The sequence below is a fragment of the Cervus canadensis genome, chromosome 11 (genome assembly GCF_019320065.1).
Source record: "Cervus canadensis isolate Bull #8, Minnesota chromosome 11, ASM1932006v1, whole genome shotgun sequence".
NCBI classification, from domain to species: domain Eukaryota; kingdom Metazoa; phylum Chordata; class Mammalia; order Artiodactyla; family Cervidae; genus Cervus; species Cervus canadensis.
Genome location: NC_057396.1, coordinates 51,819,299 through 51,842,868, shown reverse-complemented (window position 1 = coordinate 51,842,868; position 23,570 = coordinate 51,819,299). Strand labels below are relative to the sequence as shown.

The window sequence follows — 23,570 nt, the reverse complement described above, 5'->3', positions numbered from 1 at the left end:
CCTTGAGTCAATTACCTTACCTCTCTGAGCTTTAGTTCTTTCTTCTGCAAAATGAGGTTAACAATACCTAACTTATACGACTATATTGAGTAATAAAACAAATGAAAATCATTTGTGAAGTCCCTAGCATTGTATTCATATAAAATGGCTACTCAAAAAAAAAAAAAAGGAGGTTGTTTATTCCCTAAATTCCTCCCTTCCCAAAAATGTGGGTAGTTAAATGATTAAGTGAATTTGTGAATGAACATGTTACTCAACTAATGAACAAACATTTGATACTTGACGAGGTGGATAAATTCAACAGATGGTTGTTGAGACACTGTGATAGACACTGGCAATATATAGAAGGGTAACAGAAGTTCCTTTTCCTCAAAAAAGAAACAGATGACATCAGATACAAATCTGTAGAAAAATGATTCCAGTTCAGGATAATGTTATAAATAGGCTTTTACAAAATTCCATAGGGGTGAAAGAATACAGTGTTCTCTCCAGCCTGGGGAGTGTAATGCTGCAGTATAACTACGTAGACCTCTGGGGAGTATAAACAGATGTTGCTGAGAGATGATGGATAAATGGAGCTAAATGAGACTTCTTTCTCTTCCCAGAGAGAGCAATTATTTTACCCATGGCTGATTATGTCATTTTTCTTGTCTATAATTTTGCTGTTTGCATGGGTGGAGACTTCAAATGAATACAATGGCTTTGACTGGTGAGTTTCACTTTTTTTTTTATTTTTCATTTGTATAAGAGTTCTTTGGTCTGATAGCCACATGGATGCTATTTAGGCTGAAAAGATCTAGTGACATAAGAGGGAGAGTGGAAAAAAATTAGGTGTTCTACAGCTAGTGGATGGGAAGCACAACTCTGGGGAGGGGTATGGTTGCTCAGCACCCTCGGCTACTCTACTTCCCTTCCACCTATGCTCCCTCTCAAACTTAGACCAAATCTGCTCAGTGAGAAGCCTTCTTTGTGCTTCCCGTGCCCACAGTCCTTCTATTCAGATGACTCCCTGATACCTTGTTCCTCAGCTTCTCTGTCTGGGTTACTGACACCTCCACTGGTTGGTCTTCATGATCTCTGTCCATGAACCCTGATGTCTCTGCCTCACCTCCAGCCTCTGTTTCTTCCTCTTCTCCTTACTGGGCTTCCTAAGACTCTGGAGACAGAAGCAGTGTCCCGTCTCATCACCTTTTCTAGCCAGATTCCTGCTCTGAACTATTCCTAGCTCTTCCAGTTTCTCTGGCCTGACTGATATATTGTACCATTACTTGGTATTTGAGGACAAGAGAGAGTTCAAGAGGGCGTGAAACCGTTAAGAGGTAAACGGGTGGGGTCCGCGCAGTCCGCCCAGAGGATTCAACCCGGCGGCGGGTCCGGCCGTGCTGGCGCCCGGCGGATCTTTCCCGCTCCCCGTTCCTCCCGGCCTATTGCCTACCCAAAAATGTAAGACTGTAATGGATGTAACGTTTATTGCCAACAAGTCTGTTGAATGGCGGGGACAGATTGGGAAAATAGCCCTGGTATAAGATGGGTAGCCCCAAATAACACTCGATGGATTTGTGGATACAATCTTTGGCCCTGGCTCCCTGTAGGATGGGTGGGGAGATGTACCCTAGGGTTTGTGTTTGCCCCTGGAAGAATTCATAAGCAAAAAATTAGTCATCCTGTTAATTTACCTTATGTTAAAGCCCGATGGTCACGCTCTGTTTTTCATTGGTATGATTATTTAGCCTCAATTTTTATGCCCTCTTTAGGAGCCACTGATACTATGCTTAGAGTAGAGGCTTTGAGCAATTTTACAAAACAAGCTTTAACAGATAACTAGAAGAGCTTTAGAGGCTCTTAATGAAGAACAAAAACAGATGAGAAAAGCCATTCTACAAAATCGTATGGCTCTGGATATTCTAACAGCCTCTCAAGGGGGGACATGTGCCTTAATAAAAATGGAGTGCTGTGTATATATTCCTGATTATTCCTCAAATGTTTCTGATGCTTTAGAAGATATGAAACAACAAGTAGCCACTACGGATTTTTCTGACTCCAGCATTTGGAGTCAGATATCTGCCTGGTTTCACGGTGGTTGGTGGAAATCTATAATTTTTATTATTATATGCATATTATTATTGCTGTGTTTTGGCCCTTGCATTTGTCAATGCCTATCTGAAATGATAAATAAAAGATTGTTGATGTTTTCCCGTTTGCAAACGCAGCCATTTCCCTTGAGGGAGATATATAAAGGCCATTAGTCAAAAGAAAAGGGGGAGATGCGGGGAGCCGGCCTGACTGCTCAGGCTCCTTCTTGGCCCTGAGAGAGATCAAGAGGTCCCTCTCTGTCCTGCCACCCCTGATTTATTAAAGTGCAGGTTGGCCTTTCTTACCTCCCTCAAGGAAATTGCTGTAGCGACCTTTTACCCATTTTCCTGATGAGATTGTCAGGCTCCTGTTTATGGCTTATGTCTAGGTAATCTTTAGGTAATCTTTAACTGATTGTAATCATACTAAGACGCTAGTCTTAAAGAGTTGAGATAAAATTCCTGAGCGAAGACTAATGCCTGTGATTCTGCACGTATACATGTCCTTGATCTAAATTTAGTGAGTCCTGTTAGCATATATATGTATGTTACCCCTCAATAAAGTTGTCGGTTGTCGGTTTCAGTCAAGAGCTGACTCCGTCCCTCTCAACCCCATCTTTCCGAGTCTCTATTTTCTTAGGTATTCCGGCGATTGCGTCCGTGACCGGTTCGTTTGCCGGCAGGCTCTGGCAAATCACCAATCTGTTTTCTGTGTCTATGAGTTTGGTTGCTTTGTTTCCATTTTTCATGTATAAATGAAGTCATATGGTATTTATCTTTCTCTGTCTGACTGATTTTACTTAGCATAATGCTGTCAGGGTTCATCCATGTTGTCATAAATGGCATTTTTCATTTTTTATATAGTTGAATGATACTCCCCTGTATGTATAAACCACATTTTTATTAAGTCATCAGTGGACATTAAGGTTGTTTTCTTGTCTTGGCTATTGTAAATAATAGACTTTTTATAAGGGCCATGCTGATTGGCATGAAGTGATACCTCATAATTTTAACTTTCATTTCTCTAATAAATAACAGTGTTGAACATCTTTTTCATGTGCTTGTTGACCATCTCTATGTTTTCTTTGGAGAAATGTCTATTTAGGTCTTCTGCCCAACTTTTTATATTTCATTGCTTGTTTGCTGTTGAGATGCATGAGTTGTTTGTATATTTTAGAGATTAATCCCTTGTCAGTCACATAATTTACAAATATTTTCTCCCTTTCCGTGTGTTGTCTTTTCATTTTGTTAATAGTTTCCTTTCTTATGCAGATGCTTTCGAGTTTAAGTAGGTCCCATTTGCTTATTTTTTCCCGTTACTCTAGGAGATGTATCAAAAAGGTAGTGCTACAATTTATGTGAAAGAGTGCTCTTCCTATGTTTTCCTCTAAGAATTTTATAATATCTATTCTTACTTTTAGATTTTTAACCCATTGTTATTTTATTTTTTGTGTATGATGTTAAAGAATGTTCTAATTTAATCCTTTTAAAAGTAGCTGTCCAGTTTTCCCAGAACCATTTATCAAGGAGACTGCATTTTCTCCTTTGTGTATTCTTGCCTATTTCCTCATACATCAGTTGATCATAGGTGTTTTGAGTTTTGGGTTTCCCAGGTGATACTAGTGGTAAAGAACCTGCCCGTCAGTGCAGGAGACCTAAGAGATGTAGGTTCAGTCCCTGGGTTGGGAAGATCCTGTGGAGGAGGACACAGCAACCCAATCCAGTATTCTTGCCTGGAGGATCCCATGGACAGAGGAACCTGGCTGGCTACAGTCCATAGGGTCACAAAAAGAGTCAGACATGACTTAACACATGTGAGTTTACTTCTGTTTTTTCCATCCTGCTCTGTTGATCTACATTTCTGTCTATGTGACAGTACAATACTTTGTGCCAGTACTACTTTGATTAGTGTAACTTTGTAATATAGTACAAATTCAGGGAGCCTGATTCCTCCAGCTCCATTTTTCTTTCCAATGTTTGGTTTGGTTACTCAGGGTCTTTTGTATTTCCATACATGTTTTAAATTTTTTTGTTCTAGTTCTGTGAAAAATGGCATTCGTGTTTTCATATGGATTGTACTGAATCTGTAGATTGCCTTGGATGGTATACTCATTTTGACAATATTGATTCTGCCAATCCAAGTACATGGTACATCTTTCCATCTTCAGTTTCTTTCATCAGTGTCTTATGGTTTTCAGAGTTCAGGTCTTTTGCCTCCTTAGGTATATTTATTCCTACATATTTTATTCTTTTTAATATAATGGTAAATGGATTTGTTTCTTAAATTTCTCTTTCTGATTTTTTGTTGTTAATGTATAGGAATGTAATAGGGTTAATTTTGTATCCTACAACTGTACCAAATTCATTAATGAGCTCTAGTAGCTTTGTGGTAGCATCTTTAGGATATTCTACTTATAGTATCTTGTCATATGCAAACAGTGACAGTTTTACTTCTTCTTTTTCAGGTTGAATTAATTTTATTTCTTTATCTTCTCTGAATGCCATGGCTAGGACTTTCAAAATTATGTTGACTAAAACTGGTGAGAGTGGACATTCTTGTCTTGTTTCTGATCTTAGAGGAAATGCTTTCACCTTTTCACTGTTGAATATGATGTTAACTGTGGATTTGTCATATATAGCCTTTATTATATTGAGGTATGTTCCACCTATGCCCACTTCCTGGAGAGTTTTTATCATATATGGCTACTGAATTTTTGTCAAAAGCTTTTCTGCATCTATTGAGATGATCTTATGGTTTTTACTCTTTAACTTGTTGATGTGGTGTATCATAGTGATTGATTTGTATATATTGAAGAATCCTTGCATCCTTGGGATAAATACCACTTGATAATGATGCATGATCCTTTTAATCTGTTGTTGGTTTCAGTTTGCTAGAATATTGTTGAGGATTTTTGTATCTATATTCATCACAGTTATTGACCTATAATTTTCTTTTCCATGATATCCTTGTCTGGTTTTTGTACCAGGGTGTTGGTGGCCTCATAGAATAAGTTTGGGAATATTCCTGCTTCTGCAGTTTCTTTGGAATAGTTTCATGAGGATAGATGTTAACTCTTCTCTAAACCTTTGATGGAATTTGCCCATGAAACCATTAGGTCCTAGACTTTTTTTTCTTGAAAGACCTTTGATCACACTTTCCATGTCAGTACATATGACTGGTCTGTTCATATTTTCTATCTCTTCCTGTTTCAGTCTTGGAAGGTTGTACCTTTCTAAGAATTTGTCCATTTCTTCCAAGTTGTCCATTTGGGGGGGGCGTATAGTTGCTTATAATGGTCTCATATGATCCTGTGTATTTCTGTGGTGTCTGTTGTAACCTCTTATTTTTCATTTCTAATGTGAATAATTTGAGTCCTCTCCCATTTTTCTTGATGAATCTAGCAAAATGTTTATAATTACGTTTATCTTTTCAAGGAACCAGCTTCTAGTTCCATTGATCTTTGCTGTTGTTTTGTTTCTATTTCGTTTATTTCTATTCTATTCTTTATGATTTCTTTCCTTTTACTAATTTCATGTTTTCTTATTCTTTAGTTATTTTTTGTACAAGGTTAGGTTGTTTATTTGTGATTTTTCTTGTTTCCTGAGGTAAGATTATATTGATATACACTTTCCTGGTAGAATAGCTTTTGCTGCATCTCAGGTTCTGGGTCATTAGTTTTCATTGTCATTTGTCTCTAGGTTTTTTTGTTTTTATTACTTCTTTAATTTCTTCAGTGCTTCATTGGTTGTTTAGTAGTATACTATCTAGCCTCTAAGTGTTTTTGTTTTTTATACTTTTTTCATGTAGTTTACTTTACATCTTATAGATTTGTGCTTGGAAAGGATGCTTTATATGATTTCAGTTTTCTTAAGTTTACCAAGTCTTGCTTTGTGGTCCAGCATGTGGTCAGTCATGGAGAATGTTCCGTGTGTATTTGAGAAGAATTTGTGTTCTGCTGCTTCTGGATGGAATGCCTTGTAAATATCAGCTTCTCAGGTGGCACAGTAGTAAAGAACCTGCCTGCCAAAGCAAGAGACACAGGTTCAGTCCCTGGGTGGGAAGATCCCCTGGAGTAGGAAATGGCAACTCACTCCAGTATTCTTGCCTGGAAAATTCCATGGTCAGAGGAGCCTAACAGATTACAGACCATGGGCTCACAAAGACTTGACCACAACAGCACACACTTTATAAATATCAACTAAGTGTATCTGGTCTAATGTGTTACATAAGGCTTGTGTTTGCTTATTGATCTTTTGTCTGGATGATCTGTCCATTGATATAACTGGGGTGTTAACATCCTCCACAATTATTGTGTTACTATCGATTTGTCCATTTGTGGCCGTTAGTATTTGCCTTATATATTGGGGTACTCCTATGTTAGATGTATATATAATTACAGTTGTTATAATAGCTTCGTCTTGGATTGATCCCTTGATCACTGTGTAGTGTTCTTCTTTGTCCATTGTAGCAGTCTTTATGTTAAAGTCTATTTTGCCTAATGTGAGTATTGCTACTCCAACTTCCTTTTGATTTCCATTTGCATGGAATATTTTTTCTATCTCCTCACTTTCAATCTGAATGTGTTCCTAGATATGAAGTGGGTTTCTCATAGGCAGCATGTATATGGGTCTTTTATGTATCCATTCAGCTAGTGTATGTCTTTTGATTGGAGCATTTAATACATTTATATTTAAGTTAATTATCAATATGTATGCTTCTACTGCTATTTTCTTAATTGTTTTGGATTTGTTTTTCTAGGTCTTTTTTCTTTCCTTCCTCTTTTGTTCTACTTTCTTATGGTTTGATGACTAAGTTTATAGTGTTGTGTTTGGATTCCGTGTGTGTGTGTGTGTGTGTGTGTGTGTGTGTGTACATGCACACATCTAATTAGTTTTTGGTTGTGCTGTTTCCATGAGGTTTTGATACAGTAGTCTGTATATGTATAAGGTTGTTTTAAGTTGCTGGTCTTTTTCTTGCCTAGAGAAGTTCTATTAGCATTTGCTAGTCTAGTGGTGCTGAATTCTCTTGGCTTTTGCTTGACTATAAAACTTTTGATTTCTCCGTCAATTCTGAATGAGAGCCTTGCTGTGTAGAGTATTTTTGGTTGTAGGTATTCCCTTTCATCACTTTGAATTTTTTGTGCCACTCCCTTCTGGCCTGCAGAGTTTCTGCTGAGCAATCAACTAATAACATTCTGGGGATTCCCTTGTATGTAATTGGTTGCTTTTGCCTCCTTGCTTTTGATGTTTTTTCTTTGTCTTTAATTTTTGTGAATTTGATTACTATGTGTCTTGTCATGCTCATCCTTGGGTTTATCCTGCCTGGGTTTCTCCATTTCCTGGACTTTAGTGACTGTTTCCTTTCCCATGTTAGGGAAGTTTTCAACTATTATCTCTTTAAATAATTTTTCAATTCCTTTCTGTCTCTCTGCTCCTTCTGGGACCCCTATCATGTGAATGTTGGTGCATTTAATGTTGTCTCAGAGGTCTCTTAGACTGTCTTCATTTATTTTCATTTTTTTTCCTTCTGTTCTGCAACAGTGATTTTCACCACTGTGTCTCCCAGATCACTTATCCATTCTTTTGCCTCACTTATTTTGCTATTGATTCCTTCTAGTGTATTTTTCATTTCAGCTATTGTTCATCTATGTGTGTGTGTTCTTTAGTTCTTCTTGATCTTTATTAAACAGTTCTTACATCTTTTCAATCCTTGCCTCCATTCTTTTTCTGAATCCTAGATCATCTTCACTGTCAGTATTCTTAACTCTTTCTGAAAACTTGTCTCTGTCCACTTCACTTAGTTGTTTTTCTGGAGTTTTATCTTGTTCTTCATCTGGGACATAATCCTCTGCTGTTTCAATTTTTTCTTGCTGTTTTGTGATTGTGGTTTCCATTCCAAAGGCTGCAGAATTGTAGTTCTTCTTGTTTCTGCTTCTGCCCCTCTGGTGGGTGATGCTATCTACAAGGTTTGTGCAATTATAACATTGTTTAAGAAATCAATTTATTAGCAGTTTTATCTCATAAAGTACTTTAGACACAAAAAAGACCAGAGATGTTTTTAAAGGGTCCAAAGCTCTTACACAGAATATAGACATTAATATAGTTGCTTGCTGTTATGTAAGAAAACATATATGGATAAAACTCTGCTGAAATGGAAAATATTAACTATGTGAAAGCAGTGAACTTACGGATGACTTTTCCTCTTTTGACATTCCAGAATTTCTATATTTTTTTTACTGAGTACAAAGTTTTTGAGTATTCTAAATAGTATTCTAATTCTAATAGTATTCTAAATAGCTTTTAAAAGCCATACAACTCACACAGCACCCCATTAACGAACATTATTGTCAATAGAACAAAGTTAAAACTTCTGAAATAAATATCCCCAAAGGGTATCTATTCCCAAATTGCTTTTCTTCTTAGCCCCTGTTTTCTTATACCTCATCTAGTCCAGTCTTATCCCTTATCCTTGACACAGATGCTACTAATATATGTATTTTAGGAACTGAAACATGTTTTTGCAGGGTTGTTTTCCTAGGTACAAGAATTTGGTTCTTTTGGTCCCTTGTCTTGCTGAGTGTCCTTGGGATCCTGGCTGCCTACACAACAATGCTGGTGGTGAGTAATGTTTCCCATTTCCCCCACCCCCTTTTCAAGTAGCCTCATGAGGTGCTCTTGTCCATGGTATGGTTCCCAATTGGTGCTGGGAGCCCTCAGATCACCCTTAGCAGAGTTTGGGTTTACATCAGCCCCTCGAATATTAGGGAGGAGGGATAGATTGGTGAGGGGGGGGAGATTTGTGCTGTTAGAAGGTATATCTTTCTACTTTGACCTTTTGAAAAGGAGACAGGACATCCCTTTTCTCTTCCTCTGTTTCATGGCTTATTTTCTGGTTCACTCAGTATTGTCATTTTAGATGCTCACACCTTCACATGACAGTACTTTTACACATTTAACTATTCATTTCATAGTGCATCTCCTGAGAATCAGTCTTTCTGGGCCTTACAAACTAGTGTGCCCAGAGTCTAGTGTGTTACACCTGTTATGTTGTGCAAGTGCTAGTCCCCTAGTCCAGGTGCAAAGTACATTTATTTTAGCGAGTATCTTTACACAGTAGAGACCCTGCCTATTTCCTGACACAGTAGTATCTGTAGTGTGAGAAATTCACACCAGACATAGTAGTGTCATGTAGTATGAGAAACTGAGGCCAAGAAATAGAGGAATCTGTAGAAGTGGAATATTTATGGGAGACTAACGTTTAGGTTACTGGAGTTTTTCGGTACCCACTTACACATAGGATGTATATATCTTTCTCTGATTTCATAATTTCTTGTCCCAACTTATTTCTTGTCTGACACTAAAAAACCCAACTCCCAAATCAGTTGGCATTTGCATTAACTTTTCTTTCAGCAAAATATATTGATTATTGTATGAGTCATAAGTACTGAGGTTACAGAGATCAAAGACATGCAGTTTCTGATTTTATTCAGGGCACTTCAAAGACAGAGGTATGAGAAATAAAGTTACAATAGTCCTTAATTCAATGAGTTTAGAATCTAGTAGGGAAGTAAGTCCTAGACAAAAATAACCAACACAGACAGAGCATTATAATTGTCATTAGAAGGCCTAAATAAAGTTCAGGAAGAGGTTACTTTCAGTCAAGAGGATTAAGTGAAACTTCTTGGAGGAGGTGGCAGAGGAGTGGGATCTTGAACGGATGTTGGATTTAGACACATGTTTATGGGAGTGCGGAAGAAAGTCCAGACTGTGGCAACATCATGACAAAGTCAGTAAAACAGAGATATATGGAGTGTGACTAGGTAAGAGGGAAGAATCAGTACTGTTAGCATGTAGGGGATAGTTAAGAAAATGGGGAATATGGTTAAAACAATAGACTTGTGATAGATTTTGTAAGGCCTGAAAAGTAGGCTAAGATACTTGGTATAAATCAGATTCTAATTAGGATTATCATTTTGAAAGTCATTGCGTGAAGGATGTCTGTAGACAGAAATTAGTTAGAAACTTCTCTATTTAATGAGAAAAATGCAGATGAATGATGTATTTGGGGCTAGAATCTGGCCACCGAATTGTACTACTCTCATACATGATCAAAATAAAACTAAGATGGACTTCCACTGTCCAATAAGCCATGTATTTTTTAATAGGCTTCTCCTCTGCCCTACATGTTTTTGCATACAGTGGCAACAAAAGAGGAGACCTAGATCTGTTTCTGCTTTAACTTATTTTGTAACCTTTACCAAGTCACATAACTCTTCTAAGCCTCAATTTCTTGGTTCAAATGAGAACTATAATAATATTTAATGATATTTTATAGGGCTTGGTAATGTACAAATAAATGGCCTGGTGACTCAGTCAGTAAAGAATCAGCCTGCAATGCAGGAGACCCAGATTTGATCCGTGGGTTAGAAACATCCCCTGGAGAAGGAAATGGCAACCCACTTCAGTATTCTTGCTTGAAACATCTTGCTTGAAACATAGAGGAGACTGGTGGCTACAGTCCATGGGGTCACAAGAGTTGTGCACAACTTAACAACTAAACCACCACCAAAGTACAAATAAAATCATATCCATAAAATTATTTTGATAAAAAGGTGAGTGCCTTATGCATTCAAACGCTCCTTAATAACCTAAGAATCTGAAGACTCCAGTTTTCAGTCTGTGTCTTCACACTGACTTGGTGATTACATAGATTTAGATTCAAACCTAATTACGGTTTATCGACTAATACCAATGTTAACAGCTGTGGTTAACACTTGTAACAATGGCACTGGTTCCTCAAAGAAGAGCTTTTTTTCAAAAAAAAAAAAAAACTATTTATTTATTTGGCTGTCTTTGGGTCTTGGTTGCATAGTTCGAGGTCTTTCATTGATGTGTATAGACTCTCTAGCTGTGGCATATGGGTTAAGTTGCTCCTCTGCATGTGGGATTTTAGTTCCCCAACCAGAGATCAAACGCTTGCATCACAAGGTAGATTCTTAACCACTGAACCACCTAGAAAGCCCCCAAAAAGAGCTTTTAAATGACCCTTGGAAGGGCTGGCCCATGACCTCTGTTCTCTCACTAGTGTCTCTACCTAATACCAGGAATAAGCTCCATCACAGGGAAAAGAAAATTGGTAGAAACTCAGGAAGGATATCAGTGTACTGATTGTTACAAAATCCCAGAGAAGATAGTAAATTCTCTCTGGGTTGCTGGTGAAAGTTACAGCTAGGAAGTAACATGTGAACTGTGTTTGATGGGTCCATAGCATGGGGAGGGATAGCTTTTTAGGCAGAGAACTAGCATGGCAAACTCTTAGATGATGAAAAGGGCAGGTGTAGCAAAGAGTGAATGTAATGCCAGACTGTGAAAGGAATTTTGAGTTCAGTTTGGGGTAGCATCTTGGTTTTTTCTCTTTCTTTGTTTTTTTTTTTCAGGTAGTTGGATTTTTGTTGTGTTGGGAAAAAAATGAACTATACCTGCACTGGTATCATAAGGTAGGACATCTGAATCTTCATAGGAGACCTGAGACAAGGACTGAATGTGCCTCTTTGGCACTAAGTGTTAAATACAGAGCCTCCCTTTCTTTGTCTCCCTTAGAAACAAGAGACCTGCTTACACTGTTTCAACTGAAATCATTCAGTTTCTAACAGGTGGAACTGACTTCCTGACCAAGCTGAACCCAAACTTTATTTTTTCTCACTACTTCATGTTAAACTCATTCTGTGATTCTGTTCTTCCCATTCCCATAAAATCCTGTGCAGACTCCATTATTTTCCCAGTTCTTTATAGTCACAGAACTTTCTTATTTCAGTCATTAAGAATTTTAGTTTATTGTAGTAGACCAAGCTTTCCTGATGGCTCAGCGGTAAAGAATTCTGAAATGCAGGAGACACAGGAGATGCAGGTTCAATTTCTAGGTCAAGAAGATCCCCTGGAGGAGGGCATGGCAACCCACTCCAGTATTCTTGCCTGAAGAATCGCCATGGACAGAAGAGCTTGGTGGACTATAGTCCATGGGGTCGCAAAGAGTCGGACCCTGTTGTAACCTAAATGGGAAGGAAATCCCAAAAAGTGGGGATATGTGTATACATACAGCTGATTCCCTTTGCTGTACAATAGAAACTAACACAACATTGAAAAGCAATTATATTCTAATAAAATTTTTTAAAAATAAATAAATTTAAAAATAAAATTTTACTAGCAGTAACAAAGGATCCATATCTGGTCTAAGGAACCAGGTATCACTGACCCAACATCTGAAGACATGCAGCTCATTTCCAAAACTGCCTCCCTCATTTTGTTCTGCCATGGGCTTGAGCATCTCTAACACAGCCCCTTGCTGTTTATAGGCTTTCAGGTATGACTTTGATACCATTCCTCGTATTTCCTCAAATCCAGGAACATGTCAAACTCTGAGTGGTCTCCTTAAATTTCCTTTTACTCAAAAGAGAAGGATGAGCTGAAAATACAAATTTAACAGTTAGAATGAATAGAAATTGAAATTGCAAGATCATAGAGGGAAACAGGAAATTGAAGAGTGAACATATAGGCCTTACTGAGATCCGGTTTTGGAGTTGAGACACCATGAGCAGTTAGTCACTACCAAGAAAACCTATGGGTTAAACCATTCTAATTACTATTCCAGGCTTGTGTCTTTTATAGAAACCATGCTTACGTTGCCTCTGTCAGTGAGTGCTGCTACTTGGCCTCCACCTAGCAGAGTCTCATCATTGCCTTTGAACTCAGGAAGCCAGTTTCAATGGCAGCACTTCTCACCTTTATCCAGGCATAAAGGATGGCCACTACAGTGCTTTTCAAGGATGCTGACACTTTCCTCACCAATGTGTTTTTCAGTGTCCTCTGAGATCTCCCACAGAGCATGATATAGACTGGCTTAGCTCATCATAGGTGATGTTAACATCATTCCAGTAACCTTTTCTCAATAAATCATTGGATTCTTTCTTCCACATTACACCAAGAAATTGCTGGTGTCCCAATTTTATAAAGCATGGGCTACTATTGACTGAAACTCCAGTACTTTGGCCACCTGATGCGAAGAGCTGACTCATTTGAAAAGACCCTGATGCTGGGAAAGATTGAGGGCAGGAGGAGAAGGGGACAACAGAGGATAAGATGGTTGGATGGCATCACCGACTCAATGGCCATGAGTTTGGGTAAACTACAGAAGTTGGTGATGGACAGGGAGGCCTGGCGTGCTGCAGTTCATGGGGTTGCAAAGAGTTGGACATGACTGAGCAACTGAACTGAACTGAACTATTGAGCCAAGGTTTCAGATACACAAACAGAACCACTCTGAGATGCATAATGCCTAGATGCTGATACATTGAATTTAGAATCTCTGTTAAGTGTACATGTATCAATAAATTCAGCCTGATTTAATATTATTTTATTTTCTCCTTGTCTAGCATACTTAATATTACATTGTTTTTTCCTTGGCAAACATCCTCAGAATCAATTCTGACACACATTCTACAGGATTTTTGTTAATAAATTTTAACAAAGCCGTCGTCTCTTCAGGTATTCTGTGATCTAATTCCAGCTACAAATGCATAACCAATGAGAAGTGGTGGAGCTGGTTATTAGAGGAGTTGGAATACCCTTGGAAGATGGCTAATTTGTGTGGACCTTTAAACCCTTGGCCTTTAAGTCTCCCTGGCAACGGAGTTTCTTTAGGGCTTGAAATTTCAGTGTGAAAAGAGTAAACCTGGAAGGAAAGGATTAGCAATCAGGCCTATAGTGCATTCCCTTCTGCTTAAATGTGCTCAGAGAACAATGAATGACCTCAATTAAAACTCTTTATTTTAAAAAATCTATATATAACTAATAACCCAACCTCCTAATAAACATACTAAAGATATTTATTAGCCAAAAGATAGTGAAGAGTCCTTATCTATGGAAATTTCTAGGAGGATCTAAATTGGCATATCTAGGTTGCTTACAATAAATAAACTTATCTGGAATTTATAGATTTGTAAGGTGGGAGGCATGGCTGGCTGAAGTTGTGCAGTTAACAAAATATAGTTTTTAAAAAATGATGCACCATAACCCAAAAGATAACTTCTGCGGAGAAATGTTTTCACATACTTTACTCAAAACACACCTCACAGTTTGGGTCCCAGACCAGAATACATCGTAATGTAGGAAAGACCTTTTTATGAATAGCTACTTTTGACAGATTTCCAAGGGAAACGATTTTATCTGTACCTTATAATTGCCTTAAATCATTAGAAAAGCTTGGTGTTGAATAAAATCACAGAATTACATGAGATTCAAGTGAGTCTCATTTGTCTATTAAAGTTTGTATTGTGATGCATTTGATTTGCTAATAAGTTATTTAAGATTTAATATCTATATAGATCTATGTATAGAAGAGTTTGGACTGTCATTTTTGTTTCCTGTAATGTCCTTGTTGAGTGTGGATATCAGTGTTTTTGTTGGCTTCAAAAAACAAGTTAGAGAAAATTTCCTGTTTATTCTTTGGAAGAGTTTTTTTAAAGTTGAAATATTTCTTCCTTAAATGTTTGAAAAATTAACCCTGAGGGCAGCAAGGCCTGGAGTTTCTTTTAAGGGGTTTAATTACAGATTCAGTTACTTTCATAGATAAAGAATTATGGAGGAGTGGAAACCAAGCACTGTCTAGAGGGCTACATACATACAGAAAACTATCTATTTGAAGGGAAGCAGTTAAAGTTATGTATTCTTGGTCTCAATGTTCATTTCCTATGACTATAGTTTTCTGGACAGCAGGTTTTTTTCATCTGTTCACCAAATATTTATAGAAAGTTTATTATGTGTCAGACATTCTAAAGATAATAAATATATGATCATGAACATTATCCCTGATTTCATGAAGCTTATAGTCTATTTGGGGAAGGCATACATTGAACAAAATACTGTTTCCCTGAGATTGTATTGAGTCATATTTTTAAAAAGCAAATATTTGTAATGGCTACTGTTGAAACTGAATGAGGCATGCTAAGCAATGTTGAGGGCCAAGCTGACATGGAGATAATAAAACAGTAAAGGAATCAGACCACATTGCTGTGTAGGTTTGTTTTTTTTTCCAGCCATGGTGCACAAAAAAGACTTCACAGCAAAGAAGATGGATTATTAGGCCCATGGACTATTAAAGAATGGCTAGATTAAAAAAGATGAGGAATTGAGGTCCCTGAAACTGTGAGTACATGCATGGCAATCCACTCCAATATTCTTGGCTGGAGAATCCCATGGACAGAGGAGACTGGCAGGCTACAATCCATAGGGTTGCAAAGAGTTGGACACAACTGAAGTGACTTATCACACACTCATGCACATTTCCCAAGGACAGTTCTGATCCAAGCTTAGTGTCTAGAAGTCAAAGTGAAAGTTGCTCAGTTGTGTCCAACTCATTGCGATCCCATGGACTATACAGTCCATGGAGTTCTCCAGGCCAGAATACAGGAATGGGTAGCCTTTTCCCTTCTCCAGAGGATCTTCCAAACCCAGGGATTGAACCGAGGTGTCCTGCATTACGGGCAGATTCTTTACCAGCTGAGCCACAAGGAAAGCCCAAGAAAAGTGGGTAGCCTGTCCCTTCTCCAGCAGATCTTCCCAACCCAGGAATCGAACCAGGGTCTCCTTCATTGCATGCAGATTATTTAACAACTGAGCTATCAGGGAAGCCCCAAAGAAGTCAATGTATTCTTTTTATTTCCCTAGATCATGGTTCTGATAGTGATTATGTTATGCTCGTTATTGATGTGGATTCTATTAACTTTTTGTAGAGAGAGATGGCTCACCATTGGGCTGTCACTGAAGGTAAGCACCATCCTTAGTTGTAGCCCTGTCTGTCCAGATGTGTTCAGCCTGACTTTTGGCTTTCTCTCAGGTCTTTGCTCCCTACATACACCTGAGCAGCATATCTGCAATGGTTTTGCTTTCCTGGCCTGTGGCCTTCTACTTGATCCATTTGGAAGGAGAAGGTATGTCCTAAGGGTGGAACCTTCCCTGATTCTTCCAACTCTGACTTTAGCTAGTGTACTTTACTCAGCCAAACAAGGTTGGTAGATAGCCAGCACTGTAGCTTTTTGAAATTCATTTAGCTTGTTATTCAGGCATGCTTCTTCTGGTCAAAATCACAACCCTACATGGCCTGTCATAGCATTTCTCTGATCAAACAGACCCTCTTCCAAAAAGGGATTCTCCTTCTAGAAAAACAAGAATTTTCTCTCTGTTGTTACACATTGACTGTCTGGGAATAGATTGAAGTAGTTGTGGGCAGGGTAGAGGGAATTTTAATTTCATTTGACCAGTGATGGTACAAGTCAGAGTTCTTTTAGTTTATATTCAAATATTACTATTTTCAACTCAAGAACCAAGTGCAGATATCCCCTGGACACATCTTAGTACTTCAAAACAGTCCCCAATGAAATACCATGGAAACAAGAGTCAAGAGCTGTATATTAAACTATTTTGAGAATGGAGTTGTCTCTCAGCACCCTTACTGAGAAACCAGGAGGACCTTATTCTATGTCTTTTTTTTTTTTTTTACTGCTGGTTAAACAAGGAGTGCCTGCTTCCTGACTTGTGTAAGGATGCAAGAAAGAGAAAAACTCGATTGGTAGTGTTGTCATTGAGTGTACATGTGTGTATGTGTATGTGACCAGTAGGTTTTAGGAAATGTTTCTGGGGGCAAGAACTTAAAGGGGACAGTAATGACTCTCTTGTTTTTCATTTCCTGAATTTTAGCTAGAATGAGAAGATACCAGAATACAAGTAGTGAAAGAAGAAGAAACAAGTGGTGTAATATGCTCACAAAGTTGAGAGGTTAGAGCTGGCAGATCTAGATTTGAAAGCAACATAGGTGGTAATTTTAAAATGTACAAATGGGTAAAATCCTCCAAGGTCTAAAATAGTAAGTGTTGGGGAATGGCCAGTGATAACAGGTATTATGGTCAGGCTGTGTGTGTGTGTGTCTGTGTCTGTGTGTGTATTTAAGAGATGAATGAGGAGAGAGAGAGAAGTGTCTACTATTTATTGAGAACCTGTGATGAGTCAACACTGTCATATTAATTACATGAGATACATGTTAGTAGCAAAATAGTTCCATTTTTCAGAATGAGAAAAGTGAAGATCCGAAGAGGTTAAATAACATGTCTAAGTCACAAAATTAGAAAATAGTAGTCTCACTTTGAACTTGGATTTCTTTCAACTAGTATCCCTTTTACTATCCCTCACTGCCTTCAGCACAGGGGCATTTTAGGCTGATCCTTAAGGGCTTGAGGACTTTCTCAGAACCAACCAAACTACTCCTCCTTCTGAGAAGCTATTCCTTAACATTCCCTCTCCTTCTACCTCCTATAAAACTCATTCCCTTATAAATCTGCATTTGCAATAATTTTGACTTAATAACACTTTTTATTTGAATAGTTCTTTACTTTCAAATCACTGAAAGAATATGGGGATATGACAGAAATTGAGAGTAAATCAGTGAGTCCACAGATTCAATGAACCCACGCACTAGGTATTTACTGACTGTTGTTTTGGGGATAGTTATTTGCTTGGGATGGTTCTCCATTCCTCTTTTCTTTTTTGTCACTTTCTCCTTCCAACTTTTTCAGTTCTACAAGTGGTTGTTGGATTGCCCTTCCTTCTTATCCTTTTATGTCTCTATGTGGTGCCATTTGGGACTTATTCTCCCTGTGTTCAGGAAAAGGATAAATTAGCACCCAAGCCGACTTTCTTTGGTCATAGAGGTGCAGCCATGGTAGGTCCGAGCATAATGGATGTGGGTGAGTACAGATGTGCTTGGGTGTGGATGAGACAATGTCTCATCAGATCCAGGAGCCCCTGGAGAAGTAAAGAGTTTGGCTTGAGATGACAGGAATAAGGAGTTAAATGTAGAGGTTGGACTTGAACCCAGGTCACCTAATTCTCAGTCTTTTTTCTCTTTATTGTGCCCAGTGACATTGCCTCAGATGAGCCAAGTCCCCAAATGAGGTTCAGTAGAGTAGAATGTAGGCAGATTCTTTGAAGAAAGAGCCAAGGGAACCAAACTCTGCTTCCTGAAAGTCTTTTCATTACTGGGTCCCCTCCCTACCCTACAAGGGATGTTGGCAGAAAAGACTGTGAGATTAAAGGCCTGATGTCCTTTTCTTACACAGCTGGGACCTGAGAATACCATAATGTCCTTTGAGAAAGCTGTTGAACACGGGGCCGATGGACTGGAGAGTGATGTGCAAATAAGGTAGGAAAGAAGGGAGGGGCCAGGGTGGGAGGAGAAAAGACCAATGCCATGGACGACTCCAGCCTGGCCCAGGCTGTAGAACCCCGAGCCCCTGGGGGTTTCTCCCATGTTCACATGGGACATCTGCACATGACACGCATACATGAACCACTTCTCCTTTACACACCACATATCTGCAACCCCTGCATTCTCAACCACAGGCTCATAGATCACTCTTTATAGTCTCCACACATAGCTCAAGTTTGTACCCCCTACAAACATGCTTATAACTCATTCCCATGCCCTCCCTTAGCAATCTATTTAATTAACATTCCCTGGGTACCTACCACATTCCTATTATATCCTTCTTCTGAGTGCTGGGGAGAGGCAGATGAGTGAAATATAGTCCTGCCTAAGAGCTGTTCCCAACCAGTGAAGGAGATAGGGCATGTTTACAAATAAACACAGTACAGGACCGTGTGTGGTGAGGGCCTTCCAGAAAAGAGTAAGGCAAATGCAGTGGAACCTGAGTGGGGGAGGATGAGTCCCCCTCCTACTCTGTGAAAAATTATCTTTGTGCTCAGAACTATGTTTGTGTTGAGCCTTGAAGGAAAAATAGTATTTTCCCAAGCAGAGATGGGGAATCTTGGCAGAGGCAATAGCTTAGCCAAAGGCATCCCAATGAGAAATAACAAATTTGTGGATCAGTGTGCTAGTCTATATGAATGCCAAGTGTAATTCACTTCGGGGACATGAGAGGGCTATGTGAGGGAGAGGTGTAGTTGCAAGACTTACTGAGACTGGATCACGGAGATCCCTAAATGTGTAATGAGCACCCATGCTAGGTTTTAAAGAAAGAACAGTTTATTGTTTTAGAAAGACTCATCTGATAATTGGTGAGAGAGAATTGTGAGGGAGATGGGCAGTAGGCTTTAGCGTTGTCCAAGGGAAAATGAAGACTTGTATCATAGGAAGACTTGGATCACAGCAGGGACGAGGAGAAAAAGACATGCTTTTTTGTAGAATGTATGTGCTTGGGCAGCCGGAAATACAGATGAACTGTTGGATGGCTGTATTAGTGAATATGGCGTTTTGGGCAGTAGGCTTTAGTGTTGTCCAAGGGAAAATGAAGACTTGTATCATAGGAAGACTTGGATCACAGCAGGGACGAGGAGAAAAAGACATGCTTTTTTGTAGAATGTATGTGCTTGGGCAGCCGGAAATACAGATGAACTGTTGGCTGGCTGTATTAGTGAATATGGCGTTTACTACTCCCTTCCTGCTTCCCTGGTGGCTCAGACAGTAAAAAAATCTGCCTGCAGTGTGGGAGACCCGGGTTTGATCCCTGGGTCAGCAATATCCCCTGGAGAAGGGAATGGCAAGCCTCTCAAGTATTCCTTCCTGGAGAATTTCATGGACAGAGGAGCCTGGTGGGCTACAGTCCATGGGGTCACAAAGAGTCAGACACAACTGAGCTACTAACACACACACACACACACACACACACACACCCTTCCTGGAGAATTTCACACACACACACACACACACACACACACACCCTTCCCAGCCTTCAGTGAGCCAAACAGGAAAGAAATGAACATCTTATTTCACAATGGAGAACTGTGGTTTGAACCTGAATTCAAAGAAAAGAAATGTATTGCTGAGGATATAAGGCTAGAATGTACATGATAAAGCCAGGATTAGAACTAGATTTCCTGATGCCAGACTAGGGTTCTTGACGTTACCTAACAGTGGTGTTACTCAGCTGTTTCTTGCAGGATATTTTAAGCAGAATTGAAACTGGATGTTCTTTCAGAGCTTCTGGGCTCGTTGTGCAAGTGCCTAGAGGTCATGGCCTAATGTGGTCATGATGCTGAGCCAATGAGCTCCTGGCACATTGTCTTTCTCTCTTATCTTACTTGTGACTTCAACTTGAGTGTAGATGACCCTTCCAGCCCTTCAGTTTCTCTGTGTCTCGATGTCTTCATTTCCCATTACCACCTCCTCCACATACCTCCACATTGGTGGCCATAATCTAGACTTCATCACTAATAAAAATTGCTTATCAGCCATAGTCTAGCCAGAACAGGAATACCACAGCCGTAACTAGAACAAGAAAATGTAATATCAAGAATTACTGAGTAGTAAAATGGGGAAACAGTGGAAATAGCAAGAGACTTTATTTTAGAAGTTAACAACTTCTAAAACTTTATTTTTAGAATAAACAACTTCTAAGAAGAACATAACAACTTCTAAGACTTTATTTTAGAAGTTAACAACTTCTAAAACTTCTGGGAAGGGGGGGCTCCAGAATCACTGCAGATGGTAATGCAGCCATGAAATTAAAAGATGCTTACTCCTTGGAAGGAAAGTTATGACCAACCTAGACAGCATATTAGAAAGCAGAGACATAACTTTGCCAACAAAGGTCCGTCTAGTCAAGGCCATAGTTTTTCCAGTTGTCATGTATGGATGTGAGAGTTGGACCATAAAGAAAGCTGAGCGCCAAAGAATTGATGCTTTTGAACTGTGGTGTTGGAGAAGACTCTTGAGAGTCCTTTGAACTGCAAGGAGATCCAACCAATTCATCCTAAAGGAGATCAGTCCTGGGTGTTCATTGGAAGGTCTGATGTTGAAGCTGGAACTCCAATACTTTGGCCACCTGATGCGAAGAGCTGACTCATTGGAAAAGACCCTGGTGCTGGGAAAGATTGAGGGCAGGAGGAGAAGGGGACAACAGAGGATGAGATGGTTGGATGGCATCACCGACTCAATGGACATGAGATTGGGTGGACTCCAGGAGTTGGTGTTGGACAGGGAGGCCTGGCGTGCTGCAGCTCATGGGGTCGCAAAGAGTTGGACATGACTGAGCAACTGAACTGAACTGAAAATGTTGTTAACTTCTAAAAGAGGAACACAGGACTGTGGAAATGCACAAACAGCAGCTACTAGAACTTCAGCACATTCCACCCTGTTCTTTCCAAGAATTAGAAATACATTAAAAAAAAAAGTTTAAAACTGGACAAAATTCACAAAGCATCTAACAGAAGACTCTGAAAGGTGGAGAATTGGAGGTGGACTGGCTGGGTTCATAATACTGAAGGAACTTCTTAGTAGGGAGCAAGTTTCCTGTTGGTTGTTTTGGTTTTTTCCTCATATACCCTGACATGAGCTCTGAAGAGACCTGCACAGAAACACCTACAGCTGCACAGGGGGGAAAAAATCTGCTTTTTCTAGCCAGAGAATTTGCAGTAGGATTGTCCAGAAGGCTCTAAATGTTTTGACCATACCAGTCCTACTCAGGGGAACACACACAAAAGCCACTCCCCTTCCTCTCACAGCTTGAGGCTGTGGCCCTGCAGGATATGAGCAAATCCCTGTAACGATTTCCGCCCTGGTATAAGAAGTAGTACCCCTCTCCTTTCTCTGCCTACTTAAGAGTGAAGTACTGAGAGAAGTTTTCTAGAGAAAGTGACTTTTTTGTGCTAAAATATATTTGACATAACACTTATCATTTTAACCATTTTTAAAGAAAATTTTGTTAGCGTATAGTTGATTTACAATATTGTGTTAATTTCAGGCATACAGAAAAGTGAATCTGTTATACATATATCTACTCTTTTTGTTATTGTTTAGTTACCATGTGGTGTCTGAATCTTTTGTGGCCCCATGGACTATAAGCCACCAGGTACCTCTGTCCATGGAATTTCCCAGGCAAGTACTGGAGTTGGTTGCCGTTTCCTTCTCTAGGGTATCTTCCTGACCCAGGGATCAAACCTGCATCTCTTTCATTGCAGGCAGCTTCTATACCACTGAGCCACTGGGGAAGCCCAGTCTACTTGTTTTACTACTATCACCACCATTCATGTCTAGAACTTCTTCATCTTCTCAAACTGAAGCTCTTTACCTATTAAATAATAACATAATCCGTATAGCATACAAAATCTGTTTTGATCAGCTGTTTGTGTTACTTGTAAGGCTTCCAGTCAATAGTAGACTATTAATAGTTAAGATTTTGGGAGTTAAAAGTTATGTATGAATTTTTGACTGTGCCCATAACACCCCATTGTTCAAGGGTCAACTGTAGTAAAAAAAAAAAAAAAAAAACACTATCTATGAAAAATGTTCAAATAACCGATAGAAAGCCAAAATGAGAAAACAGGGGAACAAAGTTGGAGCAACCAAACATCAAACTAGTATCAAAGTGGCAGACTTAAATCATAACATACCAACAAATATAATATAAATACTCTAAATATACAAATTAAAAGACATATACTGGTAGACTATATATATTAAAACATAATGCATTAAATACATATAATATGTAAACTATATGCTGTGTACAATAAATTCACCTCAAATATAATGATATAGACAGACTTTTCCCAAAAAACTGGCTTAAAACTCAACATCCAAAAACTAAGATCCTGGCATCTGGTCCCATTACTTCATGGCAAATAGATGGGGAAAAACTGGAAACAGTGACAGATTTTATTTTCTTGGGCTCCTAAATCACTGCAGATGGTTATTGCAGCCATGAAATTAAAATTACTTGCTCCTTTAAAGAAAACCTATCATAAAACAAGACAGCATCTTAAAAAGCGGAGACATCACTTTGCCAACAAAGGTCTGTATGGTCAAAGCTATGGTTTTTCCAGTAGTCATGTACGGATGTGAGAGTTGGACCATAAAGAAGGCTGAGTGCCAAAGAACTGATGCTTTTGAACTGTGGTGCTGGAGAAGACCCTTGAGAGTCCCTTGGATAGCAGGGAGATCAAACCAGTCAATCCTAAAGGAAGCCAGTCCTGAATGTTCATTGGAAGGACTGATGCTGAAGCTGAAGCCCCGATACCACCTGACCACCTGATGCAAAGAGCTGACTCGTTGGAAAAGACCTGATGCTGGGAAAGATTGAGGACATGAGGAGAAGGGGACAACAGAGGACAAGATGGCTGGATGACATCAACAACTCCATGGACTTGAGTTTAAGCAAACTCCAGGAGATAGTGAAGGACAGGGAAACCTGACATGCTGCAGCCCATGGGGTTGCAAAGAGTCAGACACAACTTAGCAACTGAACAACAACAAATAGGTTAAACTAAAAGGATGGAAGAATGTACAAATAAAGGATGGAGTAGTTATATTAATATTAGACAAAGTAAACTTCAGAGCAGAGAAAATCACAAGAAGCAAACAACATTACAGAATGATTAAAGTAAATTCATCAAGAAGACATAACAATTCTGACCCTGCGTGAACCCAAGAAT

At 39.1% G+C, this 23,570-nt stretch overlaps 1 protein-coding gene across 1 annotated transcript in view; it reads left to right on the top strand.

Annotated features, from left to right (window-relative positions):
• GDPD4 (glycerophosphodiester phosphodiesterase domain containing 4) overlaps positions 1 to 23,570 on the top strand; it is a 165,945-nt gene that overhangs the window by 53,951 nt on the left and 88,424 nt on the right. Inside the window, exons 3-10 of the mRNA XM_043481911.1 lie at positions 606 to 709; positions 8,597 to 8,694; positions 11,514 to 11,569; positions 15,795 to 15,893; positions 15,964 to 16,057; positions 16,824 to 16,901; positions 17,696 to 17,841; positions 18,239 to 18,321. Coding sequence (XP_043337846.1) covers positions 606 to 709; positions 8,597 to 8,694; positions 11,514 to 11,569; positions 15,795 to 15,893; positions 15,964 to 16,057; positions 16,824 to 16,901; positions 17,696 to 17,841; positions 18,239 to 18,321 — 758 coding nt within the window. The remainder of the gene's footprint in view (positions 1 to 605; positions 710 to 8,596; positions 8,695 to 11,513; positions 11,570 to 15,794; positions 15,894 to 15,963; positions 16,058 to 16,823; positions 16,902 to 17,695; positions 17,842 to 18,238; positions 18,322 to 23,570) is intronic.